At 34.0% G+C, this 23,026-nt stretch overlaps 1 protein-coding gene across 10 annotated transcripts in view; it reads left to right on the top strand.

Annotated features, from left to right (window-relative positions):
• NFAT5 (nuclear factor of activated T cells 5) overlaps positions 1-23,026 on the top strand; it is a 119,395-nt gene that overhangs the window by 70,865 nt on the left and 25,504 nt on the right. For 4 of the 10 annotated variants that reach the window (XM_027516121.1, XM_027516120.1, XM_027516119.1 and 1 more), the window contains 6 exons: positions 745-1,303; positions 6,344-6,536; positions 8,535-8,725; positions 10,607-10,779; positions 20,809-20,943; positions 21,070-21,122. In XM_027516121.1, coding sequence (XP_027371922.1) covers positions 745-1,303; positions 6,344-6,536; positions 8,535-8,725; positions 10,607-10,779; positions 20,809-20,943; positions 21,070-21,122 — 1,304 coding nt within the window. Of the gene's footprint in view, positions 1-231; positions 294-744; positions 1,304-2,938; positions 3,042-6,343; positions 6,537-8,534; positions 8,726-10,606; positions 10,780-20,808; positions 20,944-21,069; positions 21,123-23,026 lie in introns of those variants that run through there. The other 6 variants (XM_027516125.1, XM_027516123.1, XM_027516128.1 and 3 more) reach the window with 4 other exon arrangements.

Here is a 23,026-nt window from a genome sequence, read left to right as displayed (position 1 = left end):
AGACCCTCAGTAGTTAACTTGCTTATCTTCTACAGCCCAGCCTGTTCCAAATCAAATCTTTTTCATTTTTATTCTTCTAGATTTTAAAATAATTGTAGTGACGGTACCAGTTCCATTTTGCCTCCAAGTCAGTTGATTATATATTTTTTCTATTTATTTCTCATTTTATAATTGATATCTGGAATAATCAGCAGCTCTTTTCTCATTTATTTTCTCATATTTTTATTCCAGGATTTGCCTCTGAAGCAGGGAGTGTCTGCATTAAAAATGACCTGTAGTTCTCTGCTTCATAGGTTAGAAACTTATTTTAATATTTTGTGGCTAAGCACAGTCCCACTTTTCAAATTCTATAATGAATTATTTAATTGGCATTGAATGTGGACCACAAGCATATATTTCATATTGGGGTTTTTTTTTATTATTTTAAATGATTAAAATTCAATAGAAATATCCAGCTGAGGCAATAAAAGCTTTGTTCTTGCTTTACAGCCTAAAACATTAAATTAGATTTTTTAAAATCTTATCAATTATAACAAGTAAAATAATGCTATTTTGGCATTTTTTTTAAATTGTGCATTTTTAGGCCTTGTATTGCTTGAAGCATTTATATTCTAAAACTTAACCAAATTCCAACTATTCATTATGGGGAAAACAATCAGTTCACAAATCACTTTTCATTGGGACTGCTAGCCAGCGTAGGTGAAAACATGTATAGTGTATTTACTCTTAAATTGTACACTGCAGATGCTTCTTCAGCTCCCTCCTCTTCCTCCATGGGCGGTGCTTGCAGCTCCTTTACCACCTCTTCCAGCCCTACCATTTATTCTACCTCAGTCACCGACAGCAAGGCTATGCAAGTCGAGAGCTGCTCCTCAGCCTTGGGGGTAAGTAACCGAGGGGTAAGTGAAAAGCAGTTAACCAGTAACACAGTTCAGCAGCATCCATCAACACCGAAGAGGCACACAGTCTTGTACATCTCACCACCACCTGAGGACTTGCTGGATAACAGTCGGATGTCCTGCCAGGATGAGGGGTGTGGATTGGAATCTGAGCAGAGCTGCAGTATGTGGATGGAGGATTCCCCCTCCAACTTCAGTAACATGAGCACCAGTTCCTACAATGATAACACTGAGGTACCTCGTAAATCACGAAAACGAAATCCAAAGCAGAGGCCGGGGGTCAAACGACGAGATTGTGAAGAATCTAATATGGATATATTTGATGCCGACAGTGCCAAAGCACCTCACTATGTGCTTTCTCAGCTTACCACGGACAACAAAGGCAGCTCAAAAGCAGGAAATGGGTTGGTATTCACATTTTTTTTAAAGTTCTCTCACCATTATGCAAAACAAAAAAATAAGTCATTCCTCATTTTTCTTAATTGCTCAGCTCAAGTTTGCATCTAAAGCAAAGATACTAATTTTATCATTGATAAACATGAAAATTTTAACTTAAAATGATCAGGTTTCACAAGAGAAGATAATAAAATACCAGCAGATTTTGCCAGTAGATATCTTAGTAAGGGTATGATTAAGTAGTAGAAAATGAAAATAATCTGTTTAAGAAGTAACTTAAATTTCAGATGAATTTATATTTTAAAAGATTTTTAAAATATTTTTACTCATTGAGATAACTAGTAATGTAATGGCTCTAGCTAAAACAGACTTTTACAGAGGGCTAATTTGTTTTCTCTTTCACATTGTCTCCCCCATATGATTCAGTTTATTTCCATTTTTGTGAAGACCTTATTTTCCTTTTATTTGATGAAAACAAAAAACTAAATTGATAGTTTGAGTCTCAATTTAGATTCATGTATTTATTTTAAGCTTTTTGTTTAATATATTTTGCCAGTTTAGGATTTCTTTAAAAATAAATAGATCACTTTTTTTCTGTGATTCTGGGTATTTAAAGGGTAATAGAACAGAATCATGGTACCTATTTTGATTTTTCATTCATTTCTGCCAGTTTACAACACATACTAGATATATTTCAGTAGCTATATTATAAAACGTTCACTTCTAAAGTACAGAACCCTATGACTTTCCAATTCCTTTGATACTTTCATTGTAACATTTAATTGCTAGACTTCTGATTACATTTTCCTGCAGTATATTCAACGTAGTTTGATAAAGTTTAACTTACTGGATCTTGAGAGATTACTTTTTTTGGATGGTCTTTTAGTTGACCAGGATCTCCTACAATTTTAGGTTGTCACAGAATATGATGGAGATGCTTTTGATTGGTTCATTATTTGATTACATCATTGGTGGATTTTTAGATAAAAATCTGATTGAGAGTTAGAATATCTTTAGTGTTTCTTAAACTTGTCCTTAAATATTTTCTCAGTATATTTTAAAGGTAATATCTACCATTTAAGCAATGATTATTCTGTACTGCTCTCTTCTCTGCTCTCATCTAAAACTCCTTTGGGGTGATGAAGTTACATAAAAAATGCCCATTACTCCTTTGGGGTGATGTAGTTAAATAAAAATGCCCATTTAAATATTTTTCATTTTTATAAAGTCCAGGTTAGGAAATTATCTAAAAAATATTTATATACCCTTTCCAAAAGTATTGCTGTTAGCAGAGTCAACAATTGTAGGACATTTTGTATAACTATAACCTGTAGAATAATGCTCTGAAACATAGTAGCATAGATATAAAAGGTTCATATGTGTCTATCATTAAATACAGGTATGTGTTTATTTGGGCTTCTGTGGAGAAAGTGGTTTTTTTTTTTTTTTTTAAGTTCCATAAGAGAGATTTTCATTTTTATACTGAAAAAATGTTAAAGTTCAGATGAAGAACAAATAAAATTTTGACTTAACAGTTAGTCAACACACATGATTTGCAGTTGCTGTTAAAAAGATATCTTGACATACGTCTTTTCTGCTTCTGCTTTTGTATGATAGATATATCTTAGAAATGATTTGAGGTTACCCAGGGAAAGTATAATAACATTTGTCAAGACACAATCTCTCATGAAATAATTCATGGAACAGAAACTCATCAAGCAGCAGAAGAAATGTCCAGCTTCTTAGGTAATGGAAAAACATTTGACACTAGCCTATGAAAATGATGGAAGAAGTTTAAACTTTGAATTTATAAGAACTATATTGAGGAAAGGATAAAACCATATGTAAATATAAAAAAATTAGGTCTTTGGAAACAATTGTTAAGAGGATCTCAAAAAAAGAGTTCATAGATGTTAGAAAATGAAAGAAATTTTGCCATAAAATTTCAGTTTATATAAAGCTACGTTATAGAAAATAGACTTTAAAATATTTTGGTACAGCAGTTTTTATTTATCTTCAAGATGGAAATAGCATTTTGTATAATTAAAATGTTAAATGAAAGAATTTGCTAAGAAAACAAAACTATTTTTAAAAAACTACTCAGTTATTTAAGCATCCCATATTTTTCTTAAATTCTTCACCTAAATATCCTGAGAATCAGTAGCCCAGTGTCTCTTCTAGATATTCCTAGAGATTAAGATATGATATATGTGAAACTGTTTTAGGGATTTTGTAGTAAAAATTATTTTTGTGACAGGCAACCAGAATGATGTGCAGCACAGAGGAATTAAATTATCATTTTAAGACTTCTGAATGGAATATGGCAAGATAGTGGATTTTCTTTTTAGATAGTCAATTTAAAAGTAAAATCCCATACAAATAGCTGCTATTTTCTTATTTTTTCTTTAAGCCATAAAGCATTAAAAATTAGTAATTTGAATGAATACTTTTCTAATAATTAGTTGATGTTCAGTTTTACACAGCCTGATATCTAAATATGTGTGTATTCCATTTTTACATTTAAACCTAGAGAATAAAGTTAGTTTTAAGGGCTTTTAAAAGTATCATTTCACAAACTGATTACATGTGTTGTTCTTTAAACCATAATGTGTATACTTCATTACCTTAATAGTTTTCATCCCAAATGAAATGTTTTATTGAAACAATCAAGCTTAGTATCTTATTTATCCTCATAAATATAGCTTTGGCTACCATAAGTGAATACAAGCCATATCTTGCCAAATTAATGATGTGCTACAGTTTTCTTATATTTCAGACTAAAAGTCTTCCATTTTTCATTGTAAAGTTAATAGATATTAGTTACAAACATTTGAAAAATGCAGAAAAAAAGAAGACAAGAAATAATCTATAATCTAGTAAATCAATACAACTAATTTTAGTCCCTTTCAGTGCATATTTGGGGATGTTTTTATATGGTTTGAGTGAATATTTTTGCTTTGATTTTTAAATAAATAAAATTTTTTTTGACCACACTGTGCAGCATGTGGGATCTTTGTTCCCCAACCAGGGATCAAACCCTCGCCCCCTGCACTGGGAGCACAGTCTTAACCACTGGACTGCCAGAGGAGTCCCTGCTTTGATTTTTCAAATGATTAAAAAACAGTATCACTATAGAATTTCACATGCAAAATACTGTATTCACTGCAAAGATTTGAGTTTCTACCCAGAATAATGAAAAAATAGAATTTATTGCCCTTTGTTCTGACTTTGATTCCATACTTTTATTCATAGAATTTTTTCTTCCAGGGCCTTTTAAATTACTTATACAGGTAATCTGTGACTTAATTATGTCAAACTTCATCAACAAGTTTGCCTTCATCAGCAAATATTTTTCAGCTTCTTTTGTTTTGGGACTTGTGCAAGATTTAAGGAATATGAAGATGATGGAGCAAAGTACTTCCCCCTCAGAACCCTGAACCCTTTTTCTCAGTCAGTCTGACTGCATTCCTTTGCATCCCTTCTTCCCTCCATTCTTTTGTCCCTTTCCTAGCCATGTGTTCACCCCAGTCCCAATTCCACTGAGAATGTAGCATTTCCCTCTTTATTATTGACTACTGAGGCAACAATTTGATTAGAAATGACAGGGGTAGGGACTTCCTTGACAGTCCAGTGGTTAAGACTTCACCTTCCAATGAAGGCGGTGCAGGTTTGATCCCTGGTCAGGGAACTAAGATCCCACATACCTCAAGGCCAAAAAAATAAAAACCCAAAATATAAAACAGAAGCTATATTGTAACAAATTCAATAGAGTTTTTAAATAGTCCACATATTAAAAAAAAAAAAACTTTATTAAAAAAAAGAAAGAAAATGGAGAGGTAAACATTGGAGCTAGGTTTTAGGCTGCTTAGCCACCTATGTTTGAAGTCATAATATTTCTCCTGGGACCTGTTTGCTTTTGGACAGGATTTTGGCCACAGTCATCTCTTGGATCCTGTATCTTCAATATAAGTGTAAACTTTAGGACTGGGAAAATCATGCCAAAAGCGTTATAGGCCCTGATTCTGTTTTTAAATATACATAGGCAATTTTTTTAAACTATAGTATTGTTTTCTATTTATTTTTATCACATATTTACAGTACTTCAGATTAAATGTATTGACCTGAAGTCCTAACCACCACTTGAAATATTTCTTCGAACATACATTCTGCATAGCAAATGCATGATATATCAGTAAACACTGGAAACCCAACTTAAAAAAATGTTGAATTGCCTATCTTTAAAGCCCAGATTATACATTTTTTATATGCTGAAGGCTTATTTAATCACAAATGAAAATACTCTGAAAAATTAAACTTCTGGGAAAGATTGTTTAGAATAAAGCTAATTTCCAAATAAAAATCGAATCACTTTTTTTTTTAGTATAACTTTCTCAGTTTGATATACTGAGGAAGATATCCAAAAGAATATGCACATGTACCTTGTTTTTTTTTTTTTAAGGCCTTTTATGTTTTTTTGTTTTTCTTTTTGCTACCCCTACTTTTGCATTTCAAGACCTTTTAGAAGATAATGATAATCTTGTAACTTTATGTAACCCTCACACATATATGTAATTTTTAAACTTTATTTTGACTGAAGTACAATGTGAAAGGTTACAGTGACATTAGCTATTCTCCTTCCTGTTATACTTGGTTTATTGCATTCAGTCTTCCTTCCTCTTGCTACGTATATGCATTCTTTGTCTTCCCTGTCCAACTTTATTACAAAATTCAATTATTAGTTTTTTTAATTGAAGTATTTAGTTGATTTATAATGTTGTGCCAATCTTTGCTGTACAGCAAAGTGACTTAATGTGTGTGTGTGTGTATATATATATCTGTATGTACACACACACATTCTTTTTAATTACAAAGTTTTAAAAGATACTTTGCTTATGGAATGTATTATTCCTTAGCCTGTATTTATTTTGTCAGTAAGGTAATTAGTTGTTTTTTATGTTATTGCTTGTTCTCTTTCTTCCTTTATCTTGGATGACTTTTGTAGAAAACTCTTTTTGATACTTTTTCCACTTTGTGCTTTGATTTCTCAGAACATTGGAAAACCAAAAAGGAACTGGAGTAAAGAAGAGCCCTATGTTATGTGGACAGTATCCTGTTAAAAGTGAGGGAAAGGAGCTGAAGATAGTTGTACAACCTGAGACCCAGCACAGAGCTCGGTACCTGACTGAGGGTAGTCGTGGCTCAGTAAAGGACAGAACACAGCAAGGCTTTCCTACAGTGAAGGTACTTATTTTATTTAGCAGTAAATGAAGAATTTTATCCACTTTTATTTATTAGTTATTTTGTTTTTAACCAATAAAAGCTGTCTAAAATAAAACTAATTGCTGTATATATTAGAAATTAAAGTAAAAGTCTGAATCATAAGCCAAATATTGTTGCTCTGATGTCATTTGAATTTTAGTTTAAATGGAAACAGAATGTGCTCTAACAAGTAAAATATATGGCAATCATGAACTATTTTCCCTTTATGTTTGACATTGGTAGCAACTCTTTTACATTCTTTCCAAACCTGTATATTAAAAATATTTTAAAGTGAATCCAAAGAAATATTGTAGAAATTATTGTGGACTTGGAAAATAAGGTTTTTGAGATGTCGAAAGCAATCAGGTCTACTCAACTCTGAAAAGAGTTGGTTGATAGGTAACTTAAGTTTTCAGTTTAGGAAACAGGATATCAATTGAGTCTTTAGCGTTTCAGAACTTAGACTAAAAGGAAAAAGAAGGAGCAGTTAAATTTCAGCACCTGGCTTACCTTATTATAAAGATTTTGTCTCTTTGAAGACAAACCAAAATAAAAGTGGGTAGGGAATATTTAACAAGTGTTCCTACCCCTTGCAAAATACTAAACAGGGAGGAATTTTGGCTAGTCACAGGGTAGATTCTTGTAAATACAGTTTGTGTAAATGTTTTAGTTGAACGCAATTTCATTGAACTGCCTTTCTTTTTATGCATGAAAGAAATAATGGTAGAAACTTGAAATCAAGAAACTTACTCATGACCATTATAAGGTTGGTTAATAGTTACATGTACCATATCATTTCTACCCCTCTACTGCTCACCACACCAGTCCTTCTTTAGTCCCCCAAACTTAGGACAAGTAACAGGCAAGTGAAACATTTAAATTATGCTTTGTGTAAATATTTGTTTAGCCAGACATTTTGATAGTTTGAAAATTTTAACCTAACTGCTCTGGCTTTAAGTAAGTTTTGTCTAAGTACTCATCTATAGAAGTATTGTTAGATTAATTGCCTGTAATAGGGGATGAATTGCCTGATGTTAAAAGTTTATTTATTCACTCATTCAACAGATATGGTACCCTTCTATGTGTCAGACACTGTTCTCTGGTACTGCTGACTAACAGCTTGGGTGGACTGCTTATTTGACTCATTATGATACCATTGATACTGAGATACAGCTATTCTTGAATAAAAAACATTTATGAGTTATTTTTAAGCACTTTGATGTGCATTGTACAAGTTATTTTGTGATTTTCTATGTTCTGTATTAGCAGCTTCAATGTTTAACTATAAACCTTATCAAGAACCCAATTTATTTATTCATCAGCATACAAACTGTAGTTTAATTTATGAAGGCTTGTTAGAGACCTGTAAATGACCCATAGGTCCTGGTTTGAACCAGCAGTTTTTCATATCATAATATTAGTTCTGGCCCATGATTTTATGATGTTGCATATATGCATCTAGTCTATAAAAATAAGCCCGTTCCTCTATTGTTTATATAGCTGAAGGTCAAATGCTTTCCTACCCAATAACTTTCACAGAGTAAAAATTTAGTAGATGTACTCTTACTTGATGATGATGCCACTAACACAGTTTAGTGAACTTTCCGTTAGTGGTGGTGGTAAATCCTGAGTAACCCAGATGCTTTGGCAGTCCACAAATTTATAAATACCTCAAAGGATTGTGTATTCATTGTCATTTGGTTGTAAAAATTAATTACAAATGATAATTTTTCATTACACATCTAAAATTTTAATTAAAATGTGATTATTGCAGAACTAAAACTTAAAAGTTTTCTTGAAAAATTTAGCTAATTCTCCTTTATGAAAACATTTTTCCTCTGTTTTTCTGAAGGACTTATTTCTTTACTGTAATCCAGTTATAAATATAATAATATAAGACTTGACCTTAAATGTTTGATTTTTACAGTTCGATTATTTGAAATACAAATTAGTGTTTATGCTCCATGTTATCCATTCCAGCTGGAAGGCCATAATGAGCCAGTGGTGTTGCAGGTGTTTGTGGGCAATGACTCTGGTCGAGTGAAACCACATGGATTTTATCAGGCCTGCAGGGTAACTGGGCGAAATACAACTCCCTGCAAAGAAGTGGATATCGAAGGCACTACTGTTATAGAAGTTGGCCTTGATCCAAGCAACAATATGACACTGGCGTGAGTACTTACTAAAAATTTTTTTCTTAGTTCATTACACTTTTGCAATAGAAGGAAAAGTTTTTAGTTTGTAATGTAAATATAAAAGATTTTTAGTTTTAAGCATTGCAAATAAAAAGAATAGATTATGGCAGAATTGTAGTGGAGGAAATGAATTCTTGCCCTTTGCTAGAGAATTCCCATAGTGAATGGCAAGGATATAAAAGCAAGGTGGAATGCTGGCTTTTGGCAAAATAATATAGACTTATATGTTGGTTTTATAATATTAACATTAAAAACTAAAATTACAACCAATTTGATTTGCTTTCCTAAGTTCCACTTTTGTAGTGTTTGCAGTAGAAACTGACAGACATCATTCATGGTATCTTTAACCAATCTTGGAATGAAAAAGCATATTGTTAGTCTAAATTTACCTTTTATTTCTGTTTTCCTGTGTTAAAAAAAAATGATGTCCTATGATTACCTATTTTTCATGTTATGCATTTTCATTTCCTGAAATATATTACAAGTGTTAAGGATTTAAATTAAAAATTTTTTTTCCTTACCCCTTTTGTTGAGGACCTTTAATCTGAAAGATAAACTTAACAGCAGCAAATATTGATATGGGATAGACCTTGTAATTATTTGTATTGGATAGCTAAAGACTTTTCTTTATTTGGTGTTTTTTTTTTCTTTAAAGCTATTTTGAATAAGTAAGAGGGAAATAATAAGTTGGAAAAGGGAAATTTTGAAACATATTTAATAAAGTTTTTTTTTTAACTTTTGGGATTATAAAAGTAAATGTATATGGTGGAAGATAGAGATTACTGATTATAAAAATAGTACTTATTCCTTATAAGTTGAAAACAGAATAAAAATTTAAAATTAGTAAAAATAGTAGTAATAGAAAGCTAAAAACATACTCCTCAAATGCCAGCTTCCAACTTAATAGAACTAATTACAATTTTGACATTTATTTTTTCATCCTTTTTTCTGATAAAATGAGATGATACTGTACTCACTGCTCTGTAACCTACTCTTCACTTACTATGAGCATTTTCCCATAACATTAAATATTTAAAGTGTACATTTTAATGGTACAGTGTTCATTTTGGGGGGAAACAGTTGCTAGTTTTTTCCCAAGTAAAATCTGTTCCTTATTTTAATATCTGAATTAGGTATAAAAAGGAAGAGGATAAATTTAATTTTTTAAAGCAAAAGTATCTCTTTTTTCTCTCTTTTTTTTTAATTTAAATTTATTTATTTTAATGGAGACTAATTACTTTACAATATTGTATTGGTTTTGCCATACATCAACATGAATCCGCCATAGGTGTACATGTGTTCCTCATCCTGAACCCCCCTCCCACCTCCCTCCCCATACCATCCCTCTGGGTCATCCCAGTGCACCAGCCCCAAGCATCCTATATCCTGCATCAAACCTGGACTGGTGATTTGTTTCTTATATGGTATTATACATGTTTCAATGCCATTCTCCCAAATCATCCCACCCTCTCCCTCTCCCACAGAGTCCAAAAGACTGTTCTATACATCTGTTTCTCTTTTGCTCTCTCGCATACAGGGTTATCGTTACCATCTTTCTAAATTCCATATATGTTAGTATACTGTCAAAATATCTCTTATAAACCATAACTTATGTTCAGATTTTGAAATAGTGATTTCTATACTGTTTTTTCCCATTATTATTATAAATAAAAAGTTGACCAGAGAAGTTATGAATATTTAGAATTTACACTTCTCTATTTTTTAAAATTTGGAATAATTATATTACATATTCAAAAATTAATAAAGAAGCAAATTATACTTAAAAAGAAAATATTTAAGAATATATTACTATTTATACAGCAGAAACTATCAATTAATATATTTTTTCTGTATTAGGGTTGACTGCGTAGGGATATTGAAATTGAGGAATGCTGATGTTGAAGCCAGAATAGGAATTGCTGGTTCCAAGAAAAAGAGCACTCGTGCCAGATTGGTTTTTCGAGTTAATATCACAAGGAAAGATGGCTCCACTTTGACACTGCAAACACCCTCTTCTCCAATTTTATGTAGTAAGTAAGAAAATATGAAGATACTAAATATATAGAGGGGTTTTTTCCATTTTCTGTTTATTGTTCAGATATCTCTAAATTTCAGTTGTATTACATACTCAAGCTTATGGTCATGCAAACTTTGCAACATTTTTAAAGCTATAGTCAAGTTTTCTAGACTAAGCTAAAGGTGGGTAATTTCTAATAAGATTCAGAAGTTATGTAGCGTTTTGTAGTTTCCTGTTACTCTTATACTGATTTAAAAAGTAATTTGAGTAGTTTGCCTAAGTAAATTACAAATCCAAAGGATTTTCACAGCATCTTCATTTTGTGGTAAATTGCTGTGATACTAAGTGTTTTGTGTTAGAACGTAAAGGAACAGAAAGGTAAGCAGAACTTTGTAAATATATAGCAGTGAGGGTTCTGATTACAAATTAAAGTGCTGTAGTATAATGGGAAATTAACTTCTTACTTTGCTGACCTTGGCATAGAAAATAAATGATGTGTATATGTGTGTATTTAAATTCAGTCGTGTTGTATGTGCCTCACCATATAGTCTGGTTTCCCTGTAATGAGTATTAGTACAAGTAATATGTAGGAAAATTTTTTCCTTTGTACATCCCTTAAGATTTTCATTAAGTATTATGTTCTTCGGCCTTGCTTCTGAATTCAGAAGAGCAGAAGAGACTGAGTGAATTCCATTTACTTGAATTTCCTATTGGATGGTTATGAGTATTATGTCCTTGGTACCCCCAGACATTTACAAAGCCTTTGTTATTTAATTGTAGCTTAGTTTTGTCAACTTATTCACCCTTAGTAAATCTTATTTTTCCCTTCCTTTTAATTCACTTGAGATGTGAATACTTATACATTAGCTTGGCAAATACCCTTGTTTTAAAAGAGTAGTAGTAAATGTATTTGTGATCTCAAGAGAACTCAGAAGACTTCTATTTTTCATTATTATGAAAATTTTGTTATGGTATTAGTGTTTCCTTGGGCCATTTCTGGAGAACGTTCACTTATAAATATGCTCCTTTTAAAGTTTGTAGATTCCATGTCCATTCTGTTGTGTTCAGATAGGGACAGAATAAATAATCTGTAGATGGTTTATTGAATTCTGAAGTTTTTTTAATTTGGGTACTAGTTTACTATAAATCACAATATGTCTCAACTTGAATATTATAAGGATGGAATTTCAATTTTAGTGGGGGTACATGCAGTTCTTCTTTTATGTGATCTAATACTTTGAGCATGACCATAGCTACTCTCTGAAGACCAGATCCAGGAGATGCTAGATAATTCAGATCATACTGCCTTAGCAGGAACTGGGGGGGGGGATGGTTGTCAACTTTATTTGATTTTATATTTTAATTATTTATTTTAATTGGAGGCTAATTACTTTATAGTACTATGGTGGTTTTTGGCATACATCAACATGAATCAGCCATGGGTATACATGTTTCCCCCCGCCCCATCCCGAATCCCCCTCAACTTTATTGTATTAATAATTGTTTGTTTCTTCTTTCAGTAGTTCATTTCTTTATTTCCTATTTAATTGAAGTATTGTTAAAATATAAATATAAATGTATCCAGCCAAAGATAGAAAATATAAAAGAAACAGAAAACATGATTTTCTGAAATTTTTCATCTATAGTTATAATTTTCATTCGTTAATTATCACCATTTAACCATATTAATATGGTAACATATTAATATGTTCATGTTGCAAAAAGTGTTATCTCCCTTGGAAGATGTGTCTGGGTGAATTATGATAGTCCTAAGAAGCAGCAGCATATAGTGGAAGGCATATAGAGCTAATAGTAAAAATTGCCATATTTTGAACTCTGCACAGTATGCCAGAGATTTTATTAACAATTTTATAAGCATTATGTCATTTACCCTCACCATTGCCTTTCATTGTTTCTGTTCTACAGTTGATGAAACTGAGACTTAAATAACTTCCTCAAGGTCATGTAGCTAGTATGTAGTAAGATCAGGATTAAAAGCCTCCTTTTTAGCCATTGTGCTGTGTTGCCACCACAGTCACTTAAAATTTAGCAGTGCTAAAACAAAATTTGAATGATTCATTTTATCCCAGCTATAGCTTCCAGATGGTTAGGACTATAGTTACAGTATGAAATTATGTTAGAAAACTATTTCCTCTACCTATGAGATTTGTGTTATGTAATTTATAGATTTTTTATGAATTTAGAAAATAGATCTCAATTTATATTAGGGGATTTTGCTTGAATACCTATATTATCCCTTCCATTTCCTTTTGTAAACGTCATTTATTATGGAGGTGTAGGATATATATTTTTACTCCTTTAGTTGACTATTTGGCATTTATATTGCCATCTGCTTGGTGAAATTGAATTAGATAAACTTGAGCAATACTTTCTTTTAAAGAAAGACATACCTTTGCAATAATAATTCGTTAGAAATGGAATGGGAGGTAGAAGGAAACAGGAAGATGAGAGGTAAGTAGAAAGGAAGAGGGGCCAAAAGGTGCTAGAGGTGAAAGGGAGGAGAGGAAACAGATAATTGATCTTCCCTCAGTGGAAAGAAGGCCTAATGCCAGAATTCATGTTGTGCCTTGTGACCTTAGAAAAACAATCTTGCTTCTACTTGTTGGTTTAACAGTGGCCATTGGATCCATTTTCTTTTAGTTTGTTTATTTTTAAGGGAATAGAAGAATCCTCTCCTTTCACACCTTTAGATTTCTCCAGAAAATATATATATACTAGATCAAAGTAAAAATATCAATTTTTATACTTTTTTAGTATCTACCCTAATATAATAATTTTTAATGTGTCAAAATTAATCATAGCTTTCTTCAATATAATGTTTTATCTTACTAATACTGTATTAAGTCTTACTAAAATTAACAAGTTCTTCCTTTACTTATTTCTGGCTCTTCCACAACTTTAGGGAACGACTAATATCATTCAGTAAACTTTTGTTCTCTTCAGTTCAGTCGCTCAGTCGGACTCTCTGCGACCCCATGAATGGCAGCACGCCAGGCCTCCCTGTCCATCACCAACTCCCAGAGTTCACCCAAACTCATGTCCATAGAGTCGGTGATGCCATCCAGACATCTCATCCTCTGTCATCCCCTTCTCCTCCTGCCCCCAATCCCTCCCAGCATCAGAGTCTTTTCCAATGAGTCAACTGTTCGCATGAGGTGGCCAAAGTACTGGAGTTTCAGCTTTAGCATCAGTCCTTCCATAGAACACCCAGGATTGATCTCGTTTAGAATGGACTGGTTGGATCTCCCTGCAGTCCAAGGGACTCTCAAGAGTCTTCTCCAACACCACAGTTCAAAAGCATCAATTCCTCGGTGCTCAGCTTTCTTCACAGTCCAACTCTCACATCCATACATGACCACTGGAAAAACCATAGCCTTGACTAGACAAACCTTTGTTGGCAAAGTAATGTCTCTGCTTTTCAATATGCTGTCTAGGTTGGTCATAACTTTTCTTCCAAGGAGTAAGCGTCTTTTAATTTCATAGCTGCAGTCACCATCTGCAGTGATTTTGGAGCCCAGAAAAATAAAGTCTGACACTGTTTCCACTGTTTCCCCATCTATTTCCCATGAAGTGATGAGACCAGATGCCATGATCTTCGTTTTCTGAATGTTGAGTTTTAAGCCAACTTTTTCACTCTTCCTTTTTCACTTTCATCAAGAGGCTTTTTAGTTCTTCTTCAGTTTCTACCACAAGGGTGGTGTCATCTGCGTACCTGAGGTTATTAATATTTCTCCAGGCAATCTTGATTCCAGCTTGTGCTTCTTCCAGCCCAGCATTTCTCATGATGTACTCTGCATATAAGTTAAATAAGCAGGGTGACAATATACAGCCCTTCTTCACAGACTTTCTAATTCTTCTTCACAGGCTTTCTAATTCTTTTGACAGGTTGAAATATTTGCTTTGTTATTTTTCGGTATTCATTTTCTTTAGCTTTATTTTTGAGGCTCCTGTTTGAACAGCATCTAAAAGCACATTGTTCTTTATAATACCAGAAAAGTGGCTGCTTTTTTCTGTTATAATTTTTTAAAGCAATGTGATCCCTTTCAAGAGGCAGCTCACTAATTTCTTAAAGGTAAAAATAAAACATCTAATGCTTAAATAATGCTGACTTCAGTTCTATTTGGTATAGAGTATGTCCTGTTAGGTAACCACCAAATTTTTTAACAGATAAGACTTTTTAAGGTCAAAAGTTAAATTATCTTGAGCAGACTAGTTCTTTGTGTAATGTAAATACAAATATATAAAATAAACATTGTATCTTCAGAGGGGCCTCATTTGGCCATCTTATGCCTTTTAATGCATAAAAGGGAAAAAGGAGATAGGAAAAAGTTTTGATAATCATGAGCAAAGTGGAGTTTCCATATAGTATCTTATAAGTAGATGGCGGGGGGGAGATTATAGACTTTCCATTCATTTTGTTACTATATTCATATAATTTTGCACCTCTTACTGTTTTCTAATCAAAATAATATTCATCATATTTTTCTTTTGAATGTCATTTAAAAACAAGTATCTAGTTCCAGTGTTACTCCAAAAAGTTATAAATTAATTCAGTTAGTTCTTTGTTTTAAAAGGGTGTATGATTACCAGTGTATGACAGATAACTGTTTCCATCTGTTCATACATTAACCCTGTGGTTCTAGACAGTATATATGTATACACAATCACGATTTTTTTTAGCTGTTACGCATTGCTGAAAATATTATTTGGTATTTAATTAGGATAAGATACTTGTTTGTATCAATAAATGAAACTAAATGATGCTAAAAGTAATAAATAAACAACCAAAAAAAATCTAAATGCTTATACAACGCAGTTTTACTTTCCCCTCATTTTATGATAATATTGGCAGCAGTTGAGAAACAGCTCCATTTTCTTCACTGTGGGAACCAGGCTTTAGAAGCTGCCTTTTTCTGGGATATTGCTATTTTTTTAGTGGAGGAAAAAAAGATGGTGCAACCACGTGGAGATGGTAAAGCCTGGAAGTGGCACATTTACTTCAGTTCACATTTCATTATATAAACAAGTCATGTGGCCAATCCTTAAATGAGTGGGGCAAGAATGACCTTGTGTGGAGCAAGAGTCTTCTGACAGAAAGGGCAGCCCTAGGGAAAACAGGGCAATAAATACTTTGACAGTAGTAATTTCCCAGATTACTTTCTTGTAAAGATAAAATTGATTATCAAATATATAAGTACCTAAGGAGAAAAAAACTTAAAAACTTTGATTAAAGTTTAGTTGTTGTTGTTCAATTGCTAAGTTGTGTCCGACTCTTTGTGATCCTGTGGACTGCAGCATGCCAGGCTTCTCTGTCCTTAACTTTCTCCCAAAGTTTGCTCAAACTCTTGTCCATTTAGTCAGTGATGCCATCCAACCATCTCATCCTCTTTTTCCTCCTTCTTCTCCTTCCCTCAGTCTTTCCCAGCATCAGTGTCTTTTTGAATGAGTCGGCTCTTTGCATCAGGTGGCCAAAGTATTGGAGCTTCAGCTTCAGCCTCAGGCTTTCCAATGAATATTCAGGGTTAATTTCCTTTAAGATTGACTGATTTGATCACCTTGCTGTCCAGGGAATTCTCAGGAGTCTTCTCCAGCAAAACATTTCAAAAGCATTCATTCTTTGGTGCTCAACCTTCCTTATGGTCCAACTCTCACATCCATACATGACTACTGGAAAAACTACAGCTTTGATTATACAAATCTTTGCTGTATAGTGATATCCCTTCTTTTTAATATGCTGTCTAGGTTTGTCATAGCTTTTCTTCCAAGGAGCAAGTGTCTTAATTTTGTGGCTGCAGTCTCTGTCCATAGTGATTTTGGAGCCCAAGAAAATACAGTCTGTCACTATTTCCACTTTTTCCCCCTGTTTGCCATGAAGTGATGGCACCAGATGCTATGATCTTAGGTTTTTGAATGTTGTGTTTTAAGCCAGCTTTTTCACTCTCTTCTTTTACCCTTATCAAGAGGCTCTTTAGTTCCTCTTGTTTTCTTCCATTAAAATAATATCTGCAAATCTGAAGTTGTTGTTTAATTCTCCTGGCAGTCTTGATTCCAGCTTGTGATTCATCCAGCCTGGCATTTCGCATGATGTACTCTGCATAGAAGTTAAATAAGCAGGATGACAACATACAGCCTTATAATACTCCTCTCCCAATTTTGAACCAGTCCATTGTTCCATGTTCGGTTCTAACTGTTGCTTCTTAACATGCATGCAGGTTTCTCAGAAGGCGGGTAAAGTAAAGTAGTCTGGTACTCCCATCCCTTTAAGAATTTTCCACAGTTGTAATCCACACAGTCAAAGGCTTTAGTATATAGTCAGTGAAGCAGAAGTAGATGTTTTTCTGCAATTCCCTTGCTTTTTTGATGATCCGACAGATGTTGTCAATTTGATCTCTGGTTCTTCAGCCTTTTCTAAATCCAGCTTGTGTATCTGGAAGTTCTCAGTTCACATTACTACTGAAGCCTAGCTTGAAGGATTTTGAGTATTGCTAGCCTATGAAATTGTACAGTAGTTTGAACATTCTTTGGCATTGCCATTATTTGAGATTGGATGAAGACTGACCTTTTCCAGTACTGTGACCACTGCTGAGTGTTCCAAATATGCTGACATATTGATTACAGCACTTTAACAGCATCATCTTTTAGAATTTTAAATAGCTCAGCTGGAATTCTATCACCTCCACTAGCTTTGTTCATAGTAATGCTTTATGGGCCACTTGACTTCACACTTCAGAATGTCCACCTCTAGGTGAGTGTCCACACCATCATGGTTATCTGGATCATTAAGACCTATTTTGTATAGCTCTTCTGTGTATTTTTGCCAATTCTTCTTAAACCCTTCTGCTTCTGTTGCTGCTGCTGCTAAGTCCTTGCTATTTCTGTCCTTTATTGTGCCCATCTTTGCATGAAATGTTCCCTTGGTATCTCCAGTTTTTTTTGAAGGGGTCTTTAGTCTTTGCAATTCTGTTGTTTTTCCTCTATTTCTTTGCATTGTTCGCTTAAGAAGGCGTTCTCATCTCTCCTCACTGTTCTCTGGGACTCTACATTCAGTTAGTTATATCTTTCCCTTTCACCTTTAACTTCTCTTTCTTTTTCAGCGTGTAAGGCCTCCTCAGACAACCACTTTGCCTTCTAGCATTTCTTTTTCTTTGGGATGGTTTTAGTCACTGCTTTCTATAGTGTTAGAAAACTCCATCCATAGTTCTTTAGGCACTCTGTCTATCAGATCTAATCCCTTGAATCTACTTGTCACCTCCACTGTATAATTGTAAGGGATTTGATTTACTGGGCATGGCCCTGCCCACCAAAGCAAGACCCAGATTTCCCCACAGCCAGTCTCTCCCGTCAGGAAGCTTGCACTAGACTCTTAGCCTCATCCATCAAAGGGCAAACAGAAGAAGCAAGAACTACAGTCCCACAACCTCCAGAATGAAAACCACAATCCCAGAAAGGTAACCACAATCATCACATGAATCAGAGGTTTGTGTAACTCGAAGCTATGAGCTATGCCGTACAGGGTCACTCAAGATGGATGGGTCATGGTGGACAGTTCTGACAAAATGTGGCCCACTGGAGAAGGAAATGGCAAACCCCTCCAGTATTCTTGCTCAAGAACCCCATAAACAGTATGAAAAGGCAAGAAGATACAACACCAGAAGATGAGTCCCCCAGGTTGGTAGCTGTCCGACATGCTACTGGGGAATAGCAGAAAAATAGCTCCAGAAAGAATGAAGAGGCTAGGCCAAAGCAGAAACATTGCTGAGTTGTAGATGTGTCTGGTGGTGAAAGTAAAATCCGATGCTGTAAAGGAACCTGGAATGTTAGGTCCATGAATCAAGGAAAATTGGATAAGGTCAAGCAGGAGATGGCAAGAGTGAACATTGGTGTTTTAAGAATCAGTGAACCAAAATGGATGGGAATGGGCGAATTTAATTCAGATGACCATTATGTCTATTACTGTGGGCAAGAATCCCTTACAAGAAATGAAATAGCCCTCATAATCAACAAGAGAGTCCGAAATGCAGTGCTTGGGTACAATCTCAGAAACAACAGAATGATCTCAATTCGTTTCTAAGGCAAACCATTGAACATCACAGTAATCCAAATCTGTGCCCCAACCACTGATGCCAAAGAAGCTGAAGTTGACCTGTTCTATGTAGACCTACAAGACTTCTAGAACTAACACCGAAAAAAGATTTCCTTTGCATCATGGGGATTGTAATGCAAAAGTAAGAAGTCAAGAGATACCTGGAGTAACAGGCAGGTTTGGCCTTGGAGTACAAAATGAAGCAGGGCAAAGGCTAACAGAGTTTTGTCAAGAGAAAACATTAGTCTTAGCAAACACCCTCTTCCAGCAACTCAAGAGACGACTCTACACACGGACATCACCAGATGGTCGATACCGAAATCACACTGATGATATTCTTACAGCCAAAAATGGAGAAGCTCTATACAGTGAGCGAAAACAAGACCTGGGGCTGACTGTGGCTCAGATCATGAGCTCCTTGTTGTAAAATTCAGGCTTAAATTGAAAAAAGTAGGGAAAACCACTAGGCCATTCAGGTATGACCTAAATCAAATCCCTTATGATTATACAGTGGAAATGACGAATAGATTCAAGGGATTAGATCTGGTAGACAGAATGCCTGAAGAATATGGACAGAGGTTTGTAACATTCAACATATATTAGACTATCTCATTAATTTAGAAGTTGATGAGTTATACAGCCATGTTTAAAATTACTTTTGCAGTACGTTATTAGGTTTGTTGTTATATGTTACAGATATAATATACATATTGTGTAATTAGTATGTTATTAGGATTTACTAAAACAACAAATGATGTAATTGGTTTCAAAGTGCTTAATCTTAAGGGAGTAGTTTTCTGAGTACCTAAAAGGTAGGTATTTGCATTAACCAGTATTCCAGGGAGTACTCTGGTGGAAACCTAGTCCTTAGGTGTCAATATCAAAGAATGTTTCTGGGGTCAAATATATTGAGAAAACTGTGTACTACACCCAATTCTTGGATATTTATAGTGTACATCAGAATGTGAAATGTTTGGGGAAATTTTGGAACCTATTTTACTAAACAGTACATATTAAATTTTCCTAAGAAAATCAGGAAGATTAGTAAGCCAGTTATAGTTTTTTAGATCTGGATCCTCCTCAGTACTTCTCTATCTCTTTGTTAATTTACTAGTGATTAGTTAGTCTTTATAACTGAAAAATGAGTGTGTTTTATTTTTATCCTCAAGGTATCCTAATTCAGGGAGATCCTCTGGTAGGAAGAATTATTCTGAAATGGATTCAGTCTGTTTTTAGGTGTTCTTTTCATTTAGAGCCTCTAAGTCCTAGATCTGGATCCTTAAAGATACTCTTAATACCACCCAGAGGCTCACTTTGCCTCAGAAGTCTTGTGAAGGTGTAGCACAGCTAACATTTTTAAGGTTAGGATTGTGAGATGTTTGTTATTAAATTGATTTTTTTTGAATGTTAAAAACATGACCAAGTTCATATTTTACACCTTTTTTTTTTTTTTTTTCATGTAATGAGAAAACAAAGATGGTATGTAACTTTGCTTTCTGTTATGGTAAATTTTAATTTGCAGAATGAAAGTGAAAGTTGCTCAGTTGTGTCCAATTCTTTGCAATCCCAAGAACTATAGCCTGCCAGGCTCCTCTGTCCATGGAACTCTCCAGGCCAGAATATTGGAGTGGGTAGCCATTCCCTTCTCCAGGGGATCTTTACCCAGGAATTGAACCCAGGTCTCCTACATTGCAGGTGTATTCTTATACCCTCTGACCCACCAGGGAGGCCCAAGAATACTGGAGTGGGTAGGCTATCCCTTCTCCAGCAGATCTTCCCAACCCAGGAATCGAACCAGGGTCCCCTGCACTGTAGAATAAAAGAAGGCAAATTCAGGGGTCAACAAAGACAACTTACAGAACTGAATAATTGAGAGTTGATTTTAGGTAAGAAATGTATTGGTGGTTCTTCTTATGGAATGCTTATATATACCTACAGCTCAACCAGCAGGAGTGCCAGAAATCTTAAAGAAGAGCTTGCATAGCTGTTCGGTGAAAGGAGAGGAAGAAGTATTTTTAATTGGCAAGAACTTTCTGAAAGGAACTAAAGTTATTTTCCAAGAAAATGTTTCTGGTAAGTAGGCATAACACTGCCTTAGAAATTGTTGGGTGTTTCACTTTGTTATGAAGATATAGTTGTAGCTACAAAGTAAAAAATTTTTCATAATTTTAGTAAGTCACTGTTTTTTATTTCAATCAGATGAAAACTCTTGGAAGTCAGAAGCTGAAATTGATATGGAATTATTTCATCAGGTATAATTTAAACTTTTTATAGTTTGATTGTTTATTCTCTGAGAAACTGAGTTTTGCTCCAAGATTTTCCTAAATCAACAGATTAAATTTCTTATTTATATGGAATTGAAGTAAATCATTTAAAGTTTCTTTCTTGAGTTTCTTTAACTGAAATAGATTTATTCCACTGATGCTAGAAATGACAGTTCTGTATTTGGAAAGTTAAGACCATGAGAAAATTACCGTTGTTAATAAATGAAACATGTCTTTCCTAATATTTATTTGCTATCTCTACCTACTTTGGATTATCCTTGGGTTATCTTCACCTACTTTTTAATAAGAGAAACTTATTTATTGAGTACCTGCTGTGTGCCAGGTGTTTTATATTTGTTCCTTACCTTTTGCATTCAGAAGCACTACTTATTACACTTAGAGTCTGTATTTGTAGGACCTCGGTGTATATTCATTTTTGGTTTAAAATTTTTAAAAATTCCTTTGTGTTCTGAAAAAAATAAAGAAATTTAACATTATGCATCCAATATATTGCCAAACTCAAAGCTAAAGGTACAGTGTTGCCTAAGAGTGCCCTCACTTCAGACACCAGCTGCACGTTCAGGGGTCCCCTGAACAGGTCTCACTTCTGAACAGTTGGCTTCAAATTCAAGGGTTTCCACTACCCCCAAAGATTTGCTAGTAGAACTCACAGAACTCAGGAAAGCACTGTACTTAACAATATCAGTTTTATTATAGCAAAAGAACACAAATCAGATTATAATTTCTCAACTTCTAGCCTTCTGGGTTCTTTATATTATATTTTTTAGAGAGTAAGAATAAAAAAAAAATAAAGTGGAGTTTTGAAGAAGATGGAATTTTCTCTTTTTTTTTTTGGAATTTTCTATTTTTAATAGGCTAATGTCTATTTCATGCTCTGTAAAACAAGTTATACAGTGGATTAATGCAGAATAATCATAAAAATTTGGTGGAATGGAAAGGAATTATATCCTCATTTGGTGGCTATATATAGAGGCCCTGGGGTTCTTGCAAGCAAGTATGTAAACAGGGTAAATCATAATATGATCTTTCATTAATTCTGTGGTTTTGCTATTTTTTTATCTTTTTCAGAGAAAACTTTCTTTTTTTCTTTCTTTCTAAAGGGCTTTCTGGGAAGTGTGTTAGAGTGGAATCAGAGCTGAGATATACAAAATAAATCCTAAAGATTATATTATATTAAAGAAAAAAAACACAAAAATTAAACATTTAGAAGAAAGTATGATCAGAAAATACATTAAAAGTAAAGAAACTTTGAGTGTGGTCAATAAAGAAATAATGGGCCTATAATGAAAAGTTAAAAGGGCCTCTACAAGAACAAAAAATGACCAGAAGATGGTAAAGTAGAAAAGACCATTTAATGATGACTTTGCAAATTGCAAATATAATTGTGATAGCTATTCATTTGAAACTCCAAAAATCAACTCATCAGGTATTAAACTTTTTTATTACTTGAAAATTAAGGCAAACAAAGTCTGGGAAAATAATCCTTTGTTAATATTTGGCTCTTCTAGTCAACGCCATAATATATCTCATACTCATGTATACCAAGAGCAATAGGCACATTGTCATTATATCTACTCCCATTTTAACAACTTTAGATGAATTCTGTAGGGCCTTAATTGCCTATTAAATGTACATATAAGATACATATCTTAAATACAAATTTCCTCTCTGCTGCTGCTGCTAAGTTGCTTCAGTCGTGTCCGACTCTGTGCGACCCCATAGACGGCAGCCCACCAGGCTCCCCCATCCCTGGGATTCTCCAGGCAAGAATACTGGAGTGGGTTGCCATTTCCTTCTCCAATGCATGAAGGTGAAAAATGAAAGTGAAGTCGCTCAATTGTGTCCAACTCTGAGCGACCCCACAGACTGCA

This window comes from Bos indicus x Bos taurus, chromosome 18 (genome assembly GCF_003369695.1).
Source record: "Bos indicus x Bos taurus breed Angus x Brahman F1 hybrid chromosome 18, Bos_hybrid_MaternalHap_v2.0, whole genome shotgun sequence".
In the NCBI taxonomy this organism is placed as follows: Eukaryota; Metazoa; Chordata; class Mammalia; order Artiodactyla; family Bovidae; genus Bos; species Bos indicus x Bos taurus.
Note: the sequence above shows the minus strand (reverse complement) of the source record. Positions and strands in the feature narration are given on the sequence as shown.